At 33.7% G+C, this 12913-nt stretch overlaps 1 protein-coding gene across 3 annotated transcripts in view; it reads left to right on the plus strand.

Annotated features, from left to right (window-relative positions):
- LOC126881944 (protein I'm not dead yet) overlaps nucleotides 1–12913 on the plus strand; it is a 335541-nt gene that overhangs the window by 292809 nt on the left and 29819 nt on the right. For all 3 annotated transcript variants that reach the window (XM_050646682.1, XM_050646681.1, XM_050646683.1), the window contains 2 exons: nucleotides 1867–2184; nucleotides 7105–7350. In XM_050646682.1, coding sequence (XP_050502639.1) covers nucleotides 1867–2184; nucleotides 7105–7350 — 564 coding nt within the window. The remainder of the gene's footprint in view (nucleotides 1–1866; nucleotides 2185–7104; nucleotides 7351–12913) is intronic.

Below are 12913 nucleotides of genomic sequence, written 5' to 3' on the forward strand. Positions count from 1 at the left end.
AAATGTGCAGTTACTAAGGGTCTCAGACAGGGATGTTGTATCTCTCCGACCCTTTTAAGGTTTATATTTCTGCAGCTTTGAAACAATTGAAACGGAAAATCAAAGGAATGGGTAGACATTGAACGATCAGGATTGCATATTTATATACTTTACAGTTTGAAGATGATCAGATGGTGATGTCAAATGACAAAGACGACATGGAACATATGCTTAGAAAACTAATTGAACAATATCAGAAATGGGGTTTAAATATTAATTTAGAATAGGCAAAATACCTCTCTATTGGCGCTGAAGCAGAACAACTCGATATCGACGACAATCAAAAAATAAATCCATGTGATGGATATAAATACCTGGGCATCATTCGGTCGTAGTGAAAAAGACGAATGAGAAATATAACATTGAATCATACAAGCAAAAACACCTAGAGCATGTCTAAATTGAGTTTTATGTAGTAAAGAAATATCAAAGAAAAGAAAATATAACATATATGAACCAAGGGTTAACACTAGCCTACTCTATGGAGCCGAGGCATGGAGAATAACCAAGAAATTTAAGAAAAAGGCCGAAGCCACGGAAATTGAAGGTATCAGAAGATTGATGAGAGTATCAAGAGCCGAAAGAATACGGAATAAAGCAATAAAACAATAAAACAACAAACACCAAATGGGTATAAAGGGCACTATAGTTGAGGATATTGAGAGAAAACAGCTCATATTATATGGATATGTGGGCCGAATGGGTGACGAACGATTGTCTAAAAACCTATGTGGCAATTTCCAGAGAAGAAAAAACGAGGAAAACTACGACAAAGCTGAAATCTTGGAGTGAGGTAAGCGATAAGCATTCGACATTTAAGTGAAGAACAAACTCAGAACAGAATACAGTGGCGTTTGCGATACAGTGGCGAACAACGTCGTAAGACGTTATGAAAGCGATTTTTTAATTTTGTTTAAATATTTTATTTTTTATTTACTTATTTTTTGCTTCAATTACATAGTTCAGTAGATACTTCAGTATTTTTTATTTAAAACAAATCTTATTGTATATTAGATACTTGCAAGTACAGTGGAACCTCGATAACTCGGATTAATCGGGACCGCGGCCGATCCGGGTTATGAAAAATCCGGGTTAGCCGGAGGATATGGTAAACATGAATAAACTACGGTATACTTACAGAAAAACTCTGTTATAATTGAAATAACATGAAATATATATGCACAGTACCTATACATCTAAATTACGTATAGCTGTATAGAGTATAGAGTATGTATACCGTATTGCTCATTTCTTGGTAAAAAACTCATGCGTAGACAAAAAAACACGCAAACGCAAACCTATCTGAAGTACGATTACAGAACGGAAGCGAAAAATACGACTGTACTACACACAATGTCATGTCCGGTCACAATCGGAACAATGTTATATTATTTAAGAACAGTGGAGACTAAGATCATTGTTTAAAAAAGAACTTTTTAAATAGTCTTTTAGTCTTTTTTGAACAATGCTAAGAGAGTTTGAAATAAATAAAGGAATACAGGTGCCTATTGTTTCCGATAATCCGAATCAATGACCGTCGCTCTGCCATGCCGCCGTGTGCCATGAGTCATTTTTACTATCGTATAATTCAAATTACACAAATACAAATTATCTCTCAAATATTATATTACATACATTTTTATTGTTGAAATGTTTGTCTGATGAAAATCGGTCCGGGTTAGCCGGACTTCCGGGTTATCGGGGGCCGACTTATCGGGGGCCGACTTATCGGGGTTTCACTGTACTACAAAGTGTAGTGTATTAGTAATCATCTAAATTAGTCCCGGAAAAAAATTATGCAATTACTAATCATCTTTTTCTATCTAGGCTACTGGGTCTTCGAGGTTCTTCCTCTTCCAGTAACATCTCTAATCCCAATGGTCCTCTTTCCTCTCATGGGAATTCTCGACTCAGATCAAACTTCGCTTTGCTATCTCAAAGAAACCAATATGATGTTCGTCGGTGGCCTTATCATCGCCATAGCTGTAGAACATTGTAACTTACATAAGAGGGTTGCACTCTACGTTATTAGGTTGGTAGGGTGCAGCCCTAGGAGACTAAATATTGGCCTTTGCTCGGTTACCATGTTGGTATCCATGTGGATTTCTAATACCGCTGCAGCAGCTATGATGATACCGATCATAGGTAAGGATCCCATTATAAATATATTACTATATTTTGAACTTACTGTCTTTTCATACTTCATTTTGCTTATATTATACTGAATTAGAAGTGTTACACCCAAAAGGAATAATTTCTTGAGATTAATTTTTTTGGCAGTAAAATGATAATATTTAAAGCATATGCTATGATAACAATATGAATATTTTATCTTTTATACTTTTTGTAAAACTAATAGTAGGGGAGCAAAGTATGGTAAATGTGCAGTCACTCGAGCGTGATTAGGACCTATTGGGTTGTGAAGAGTAGGTCCTAAAACCAAAAAAGTTAAGTACAGTTTTCCATTTTAGTGGGCGCTTGCCATTTTTTAATTTAATTTTCCATTTCCAACAATCGTTTTTTCCGATTATAACGCCATCTATCCATAATTCGACAAAATATTTCGAATAAATTTACTTATTTTTACGTAAGGAATCCAAATCTATAATAAAAATTGGGGGCTCCTATTTAAGATTTTAAAGTAACCCCCCACCCCACCTCCGTGGGGGGTCGTGTTTGTTGCCATTCGATAGATTTTTTAAAAATACTGAATAAGTGTATTTTACAGTTTTTCGATATTATGTTTATTTCGTTTTACCCCCCACCCCTCTCTGTAGGAAGTCGTGTTTGGTATCATTCGATAGATTTAAAAAAAAAATATTGAGCACATATTGAGCAGTCACAACCAGAGTTGTGACTGCATAAACTTCACTGATGATGCATAAGGATGCTGAAATAGTTGCTATATGGAGATGGTAGTCCAACTCTGAATCGAATATAAACAAAACCTGCCTTGAACCCTTTTTTACATATTTTTTAGTTTTTCGATCTGTCATTCATTTCGCGAAATATTCGCTTTTTTCTTGTGAAACTTGGGACTCATCCATTTTCTTACGCCCGGCCCAAATCGTCAGATTTTTTAATTATACGCTCTCTTGCATATACTTAACTTACCTTATCTTAATCTGACATTTTCGAGTTTTTTTAAGAGTATATTTTTTTTCGGGCCCCCTTAACGAACTCCCCTGTGTTAAGAGCCAATATATGGTAGAGCTACATCTTCAGTGTACCAGGTTTCTCCCCATATGATAATCTGACGCGCTCGAGTGACTGCAAAAATCCCCGCTTGGGCTCCCCTACCATAAAGTTTTATCTATAATTTTTTTGTGAAAAGACCGATTTATAAAGACCGGCTGGTACAGATATTTTTAGTTATTATTCCTAGATCTATTTATTTGTATTCAGTGTAAGAACATGCCTTGAGTTCGAAGACACAAAAATTATCAACATGTTAGCGATTTTGTCAGGGGTAGAATTGGTGCTTACAAAGATATGGGTTTGTCGTATCGCGAAATTGGCCGTCGTGTTAATTGTACGGTAGTGACGGTTATGCGTGTGTGTCGTGTGTCGACAAATGAAGGAAGAATAACATGAAGAAGACCAACTGGTCAATCGAGGAGTACCTCAGAGCGTCAAGATAGGCGCTTTTAGACTACTGGCTCTGTGAGACCGTTTTGCTCTACTTGTCAAATGACTGACCAATGGTTCGAGCCTTTGAACTGGTTTAATTCCTCTCACAACTATGTAGTGCTTTCTTTGACTGCGGAGTTTGAATTGGTGCTGAGAACGTCAGAATTGGGTGACGGAATGGCGTCATGTAGCATTCAGCGATGAATCGCGATTTTGTTTAGGAATGCGTGATGGTCCTAGGATGGTAAGACGCTGCTGTGGAAAACGACGAGATATTGGGTTTATTTTTGAGAGGAATGTACAGAGGACAGTTGGAAAAATGGTTTGGGGGGCTATTGCCCATGGTAACCGATCATAACTTGTGCTTACTCGAGACAGTATGACAGCTTCGCGTTACCTTAATGACATCTTATAAACCACTTTACTGCCTTATCTAGACGGCCGTCGACACGTCCTTTTTCAGCAAGACAACGCGCGGCCCCATATTTTTCGTGGAACTATGGACTTTCTCCAAAAAGCTGGCGTTAATGTTTTGCCGTGACCACCCCGTTCACCGGATTTAAATCCTATCGAACATGTGTGAGATATGATAAGAAGGAGACTGTCCACTTTGCATCATCCTCTACAGCAGCGGTTCTCAAACTTTTAGCACTGGCGCCCCCTTCGAACACTGAAGATAGCTCACGCCTCCCCTCCAGTCAATAATTGGTTGGTTCCAGTTAGAAAAGTGAAATTCTGAAACTGACGATGCTAAATCTACGTTAGCAAAAGCTGGGATGCAAAATAAAAATCCAGATATATTTAAATACGAAAGTTTATTTGATGTCTCATTAAACTTAACATTGTTTATTTATTTGAGAAAAATAATAATCAAAAAATCAAATACGCATATAAAGTTGAAAGTCTTATATGAGTGTTTTTGCACTTTCAATGAGAGGGTTGGCATTGTCTGTTCATGACAAGTTTTTCGATATTCGGTTGAAACTGTGTCAGAGCACACCTGCACACCTCAAGTCACTTTCAACGTCCAGCCTTGAACGGTATTTTGATTTTATATACGCCAATGCAGAAAAACCAGACTCGCAAAGATATGTGTATGAAAACTGGACTAACAACTTCGCAGATACTAAAGCCACTTCTGGGTAAACAGGAAAGTAGGTTAACCAAAATTCTTCCAAGTCCATGTTTGCAAAATCTGCTTTTGCTTGTGAATCACATTTTAGGTCAATTGCCTGCTCTTGAAAGTTAACTGGAAGAATATCAACTTCGATATGAAAAGGATCTCTTGTCAACTTAAATTCCCAGTTTTCCGAGCTAACATCTGAAAAGTACTTTCGAATTTGATTTTTCAGTTCTTCCAAATGCCGTGATATGACGTCTTTCAAATCCGAAACTAGATGTAGTGGAAGGGTTTGAATTATCGAGGAGGTCGTTCAGTTTAGGAAAAGAGGAAAAGTTTGGCTTGGAACTGTGAAGGCGGCGTTGCCAAAGCGATATTTTTTCTATAAACCCCTTAATTCCATCATAAGTGTTTAAGAGGTTTTTGAAGCTTCAGATTCAAGACATCAAGTGTCTTAAAAAAGTCAGACAAATAAGCCAAGTAAAAGATATTTTTATCATCTGTAAATCTTCTGTGAAGATCTTCTTGTTTTGAAGTCATTAACAAAATTTCAACTTCTGACTTTAAATTGAATAATCTTGCAAGCATATTTCCTTTGGATAACCACCGGACTTCTGTGCGAAACAGGAGCGAAACAAAGAGCCTAGTGTTTAATGCGCTGGATTTGATGTGGTTAACTATTTTAGTTGCTAAGTTTAATGTGACGTTGAGAGGTTCAGGTAAAGTCTGACTAGCTAAAGCTTGTTTGAATAATGCAGTGAGAACCAATTATCCTAGGGTTCTTCTTTTTTGCTAATTCCATAAATCCAGATCGACATCCTGTCATGGCTTGGGCCCCATCAGTACATATGCCAATTACTTTCTCCCATGGAAATTCATTGATTACTAAAAAATCTTCAAGGGCAGAAAATATGTCAATCGCTTTAGTTGTTGTTTCAAGAGATGTTGAAAAAAAATTTCTCCAGGAACCGTTTTCTGTCAATAAATCGAAGTAAAACAATAACTGTGCATGCTTTGAAATATCAGTTGTTTCGTCACACTGAAAAGAAAAAAACGGTGAACCTTTTAATTTTTGCAATATTTGATTTTTCAAATCCAGAACCATGTCATTAATTCTACGTTTTACTGTGTGGTTTGAGAGAAAAATTTTTTCTACTTTATTACACCTGTCTTCCCTACGTACGGTACTACAAGCAGTAAGTAAACAAGGTTTAATTAGTGACTCACCAATAGTATGTGGTTTCTTGTCTTTAACTATCAAAAGTGCTATTTTGTATGATGTTTCCACAGCTTTCTCATTTTCAACACGAAAATTTGCAGTAGAGTCAAGCTTCATACGTTTTAGGCTGCTTTTTTTGGCAATAAAAAATTCTGGGCCTTTATCTTTCAAAGAAGAATGGTTTGTAATTAGATGCCGTTCAAAACGTCCGGGCGCATAGCATCATTACTAAGAACAACATGGCAGTTGACACACTGAGGTAAATGACTGCCGTTTTTCTCCATAAAGGTAAAACCATACTTGATATAATCGTCTTGATACAATATTTTCTTTGGAAGTGACTTAGCCATTTTCAAATCTGTTACACAACACTATTAAATAATTCACAAACAATTACTCTGTTATTAAATAACGATTACAAATGATTGCTACAAACAGCACACAGACTACAGACGCTGTCGACTGAGACTGACGCGTGAGACGGAGTAACTGAACTGGAGCCAGGAGTGCTTGCAATACAATGTTGGTAAATATACTTTGCGCTCCTACGATGTTGCCATACACACAACTCAGGTTGTGTGTTTGAGTAAAACGATTTTAATCACGTTTAAATAAAGAAATATTTCTAAACAAAATAAAAATACGAAATACAAAATATTTTGTTTTTTAACAAAATATATATTTTTTAGTTTTAATTTTTTTTTGTACCCTCAATCCTCCCCATAAATTCTCTCACGCCCACCCAGGGGGGCGCGGCCCCCCAGGTTGAGAACCGCTGCTCTACAGACTCTGGCACAGTTAATCCATGAAGTTTAAGTTGCTTGGAACCAGGTGCTACAAGCAGAAATCATCGATCATTTCATTTTCTCAATCCCTAAACGTGTACAGGGAGTGTACTTAGCTACGGAGTCACCAAACAATTTATTTTTTTTTGATTACATGTTAATAAAAATTCTTTCCAACGTTATCGTTTCATTCTCGGTGTGAATCTACCATGTTGCCAAAAAATTAACATCTAGAAATTATTCCTTCTGGATGTAACAGTTCTAATGTCATTGAATACTTATATAGCTAACCATATATTAATATTTTATAGAAGCGACACTATCAGCCTTAGAGGAGCAAGGAATTGGCGAAGTATTTGAACGAAACGATCTCGAAGGTGACGAAATAGCTGTAGAAAATAGTGATATAGAAAATAAGAGGCCTACCAGAACCACTATGTGTTATTTTATCTCCACTGCCTACGCTGCTAGTATTGGAGGAATGGGATGTATAATTGGATCTGGAACCAATTTGACATTCAAAGGACTGTATGAAACTTATTTCCCAGAGAGTCCAGGTGAGCCCTTATTTGCTTATTTATTATATTTAAGCCGGTCTGATAGCCTAGCGGGCTAGACAAACTATATGGTTCAGTGGGGTAATAAGTCGACCAGCAAACAAAATTAATATACAGTATGTCCCTGTAAGTTGGAACCATATGGAAACCTTTTTTATTATTAATTTTACGAAAAAAAGGTTTTCTTCATAAAACGATTTGCATGGTCTAAAAGCTGAGATTCAACCATCAAATATCAAATTTTATGAATATTATACGAGGTACGTCGAAAAATATAAATTTCCCTTAAGAGTAAACTAGCTTTATTTTTCAGAATATTGAAAATTATTATTATGAAAAGTTGTTTGGCATTAAGAACTATATTCTAATATGTAACTAAATCCTTCTAATTAAAAAAAAAATTGAAATTTTTTCTTAAATTGTGGGTAAGTACATAACAAAACATTATTTTCAGTTATTTAATTATGATAACTCTTGTATTATTTATTTTTACGAAAGAAAAATTATTCTTCATAAAAAATTCTGCATGGTCTAAAACCTAAAATACAACCATCTTAAATCAAATTTTATACGAGGTATGTCAAAAAAGATGAAATTCGATCAAACGTAAAGTACCTTTATAGTTCAGAATATTTCAATTAGAAGGATGTAATTAGATATTGGAACGTAGCTTTTAATTCTAAACAACTTTTTATCACCACAATTTTCGATATTGTGAAAAATAAAGGTATTTAGTATTGAGCGAAATTCATATTTTTTGACATACCTCGTATAAAATTGATCAAATTTAATGTAAGATCATTGTATTTTAGGTTTTTAACCATGCAGAACATTTTATAAAGAAAACTTTTATCGTAAAATTAATAATAAAAGAGTTATCATAATTGAAATAACTGAAAATATTGTTGGTAATAATTTAAGAAAAATTTTCAAACATTTTTTTTATTAGAAATATGGAATTACATATGAGAATATAGTCTTTAATTCCAAACAACTTTTCATAATAACAAATTTCACTATTGTGAAAAATAAAGCTACTTTACTCCTGAGCGAAACTCATATTTTTCGACATACCTCGTAAAATATGTATTCATAAAATTTGATATTTGATGTTGAATCTTAAGTTTTAGACCATGCAGAGCTTTTTATGAAAAATACCTTTTTTTTCGTAAAATTAATAATAAAAATTTTTCCATATGGTTCTAACTTACAGTATGTTCCAAATCACAGACATGTATGTATATACTCCATCTAATATACTTATAGTTGCACGTCATCCGCGTCATAGTCCGTGACGTCACATGATATCAACACGAAATATTTAGGCGGTAGGTGTGTTCTTTTTTAGAATCATTTTGCCGAGTACACTGGAATTACAGCCACTAGACATATTTTATTATAAACGCGTAGATTGAAGATTTCTATTAATGTTAACTTAAAGAATATAAGTTATAAGAATGCAATAACATATTTCATGTAATTTGTATAAATGGATTATAAAGCGTTTTTATGAAGCACATTTGTTCGGAACACACTGTAACTGTAATCGAACGAAGGTGAGATTTTGGCATAAATTGGTAACATTTATTTGACAGTTGCGGTATTGACACTTCAGATTTGTTTTTATTCTTTTCTTTACTATAAATTTGTTTTATTATATCTATTGTTTTTATTATTTAGTTTAACGTAAGATTATAACTTAATTCTTGTTTTCTATTTCTAACGTTTTTAATTATTTACATTGAATATTAATTTGCTTTGTTATATGATCCACTTCGCAAAAATTATGTGATATAAAATATAAAATATTTGTTGTTCTGAAGCTATTTCCTTGTGGCATTTTTATGATTAATTATTTATATGGGAAATAAGCCACAATTAAAATGAAAAAAATAATTTTATTAACGTTTCGACGCCCAAATCGGGTGCCGTTGTCAAAATACAAAATATTACTAAAATAAACTAAAGTGTTGTTGCTAAGCAAAAAAAAAAAAATTCTTCTAATAATTTATTTAATTTCACTCATTTATATTGGCAATTCAGACATATATTATACATTTTAAAGTAGAAGACTTTAAAATGATATTGCCAATATTTATGAGTTGCGTTCCTGGGACGACTTACTGAAGTTGTTGTTGAACTTGAGTTGGGGTTAATTTCATGTAATCGAATGAACTATCTTTCAGTAAGTCGTCCCAGGAACGCAACTCATAAATATTGGCAATATCATTTTAAAGTCTTCTACTTTAAAATGTATAATATATGTCTGAATTGCCAATATAAATGAGTGAAATTAAATAAATTATTAGAAGAATTTTTTTTTTGCTTAGCAACAACACTTTAGTTTATTTTAGTAATATTTTGTATTTTGACAACGGCACCCGATTTGGGCGTCGAAACGTTAATAAAATTATTTTTTTCATTTTAATTGTGGCTTATTTCCCATATAAATAATTAATCATAAAATATTTGATTTAAAAGAATTTTTTGTAATTGGGCAACAATGTCAACTTAGACCTCTGACGTAGATAATGACGTGCAACGGTAAGTAAATTAGACGGACTGTAAGTGAGACCTATTTTAGACATTATTTCCCATACCTTACTGTAATATTCATCCACTACTAGTGACTAGATCAACTAGCAGAACATATTCTGCTTTAAAGTCACATATTTCTTTTGGATTTTTTTTCTGCGCGTGGTTTGAACCATGTTTAAGCTAGCCCGCTGAGCATCAAGCCGACAAGTATAATATTATAAGAAATATGTTTTTTTGTGACGTTACTGGTTACACAAAATAATAATATCTGTTCGAAAATCTTTCCGTCATTCGATTTTAATTAATTATATTGATAAACATAATTTATTTGTTTTTCAATTCGTCTTTAAAATAACATTGCGCTGAATGTCATTTTGGTGGTTACTGACAATATTTCCTAAGTATATTTTTTTTATTCTGTTTTTACAATCGTTGTATTTTAGCATTATTAAAAAAAGTCCTACTAAAAGTCGTACATAATTCGTACATAATCGAATCAATAAAAAGTGTGAAACAATCATCGGAGACTATCAGTTTATATTCAGAGCCGGCAGAGAAGCCTTGTTCACTTTACCAGTTCTGGTTCAAAAATGCTACTTCGAAGAGATATAAATAATTACATGCTTCATAGACTTCGTAAGTATTTGATAGAGTAAGACGCGACCTACTATTTAGTCCAGAAAGCCACTGCGCATCCGCTAGGAAAAATATTCTAATTCGGATTTTTTGCACAATCTTACTCAAAAAGGACTCCTTTTAACAAATTTGCATGTTGCCAGAACCAAAAGGTGGTCAAAAGTTTTTTAAACGTTTTTTTTTTGTTTTTTCCTAAAATTATTTTTTTTGCATGGAAAAAAGTTATTTTTAGGTTTTTTTGGTCATTCCAAACAGAAAATGTCTTTAGTGACATTTCTCTAAAAATGATAGTTTTTGACATATAAGAGATTAAAAATTGAAAAATTGCGAAATAGGCCATTTTTAACCCTCAAAAACTATGTGAAAAACTGAAAATTTGAATGTTACCAAGGCAGGTGGATATTTTTTAAACATCGATTGATGAAATACCGAAGAGTTTTTTGCAATACAGTATTCAAAACTCCTTTGTTTTTTAATTGCTAATCAAGCGTGCGGGACATTATTTTCCACCGACAGTATGGTGCAAATTAAAGGAATAAATTCGTTATATCGTAAACCGGCGACTTTAAGGAAAAATACCGAAACAGGTCGATTTTTATTTTTAAGTTATAATATTGCGGCATATATGGTATACTAGTGACGTCATCCTTCTGGGCGTGATGACGTAATCGACGTTTTTTTTAAATGAGAATAGGGGTCATGTGGTAGCTCATTTGAAAGGTTCTTCAATTCCCTATTCAGTAATGTAAACATTTACATAATTATTTGTACAGGGTGTCCTTCTACTTCTTTTTTTGTCAAATAATTGAATTTAATAAAATTTTTTTGGACACCCCGTATAAATAATTATGTAAATGTTTACATTACTAAATAGAGAATTGAAGAACCTTTCAAATGAGCTAGCACACGACCCCTATTCTCATTTTAAAAAATCATCGATTACGTCATCAGGTCCAGATGGATGACGTCACTAGTATACCATATATGCCACAATATCTTAACTTAAAAATAAAAATCGACCTGTTTTGGGATTTTTCCTTAAAGTCGCCGGTTTACGAAATAACGAATTTATTCCTTTCATTTGCATCATACTGTCGGTGGAAAATAGTGTCGCGCACGCTTGATTAGTAATTAAAAAACAAAGGAGTTTTGAATATTGTATTGCAAAAAACTATTCGGGATTTCATCAATCGATGTTTAAAGAATATCTGCCTACCTTGGCAACATTCAAATTTTCAGTTTTTCACATAGTTTTTGAGGGTTAAAAATGGCCGATTTAGCAATTTTTCAATTTTTAATCGCTTATATGTCAAAAACTATCATTTTTCGAGAAAAGTCACTAAAGACCTGTTCTCTTTGGAATGATCCAAAAAACCTAAAAAAAACTTTTTTCCATGCAAAAAAAATAATTTTAGAAAAAAAACAAAAAAAAACGTTTAAAAAATTTTTGACCACCTTCTGGTCCTGGCAACATGCAAATTTGTTAAAAGGAGTCCTTTTTGAGTAAGATTGTGCAAAAAATCTGAATTAGAATATTTTTCCTAGCGGATGCGCAGTGGCTTTCTGGACTAATTAGAACGTTTGCAAGTAGTCGGTTTAGATAATATGACAGATATCAAATTACTAAAAAACTTGTACTGGAACCAAAACGCGAAAATTAGGATCACAGGTTCAACGTTCCACGTCCGCAAAAGTAGAAACCAGGAGGGGAAACAAGGATGTATTCTGTCACCTCTGCTATTTAATCTTTACTCCGAGTTTCTATTTAAAGGGGCGCTGGAGGACATCGAGGATGGAGTCAAGGTGAATTAATAGCATCAGATACGCTGATGATACGGTGTTGATTGCGGATTCAGACTTGTAATTCAGTCAATTCGTACTCTACGAGCCCCGTAGTGGGAAAGTTTTGGGGTAGTTCTGATTTCTTTCATTATATATGTATTTTGGGCTGCTGAGTCCGAATATGAGGTTTGCGGACAAAATCTCGTAACGGAACATTGGGTAAATCGCGAAAAAGCGAAAAATTTCAGCTTTTTCCCGCTTTTTTGCTTAAATCTCGAAAACTATTAATTTTTAGTAAATGATATGTTAACAGGAATTAAAGTACTTAAAATTCTCTACAAATATTACTATTTACTTTTTTTTTAGACGAACGTTTCGGTCTAAACTGCAAGTTGAAAATTGCCAATTTTTAACGGTAAAAACCACTTTCTAAGTTTCAAAATTGTATTTCTATCAACTCTACTAGAATGTTTCAAAACTCTATTAGAATGTTGTCATTTGATAAATTTCCATCCATCCAATGGCACTACAGCCCAAATCGAGCCTTGGCCTCCTTCAATAAGCTTCTCCAATCATTTCGATTTACCGCTGTTCTTTTCCATGAACG

The sequence above is a fragment of the Diabrotica virgifera genome, chromosome 3, assembly GCF_917563875.1.
Source record: "Diabrotica virgifera virgifera chromosome 3, PGI_DIABVI_V3a".
Lineage (NCBI taxonomy): Eukaryota > Metazoa > Arthropoda > Insecta > Coleoptera > Chrysomelidae > Diabrotica > Diabrotica virgifera.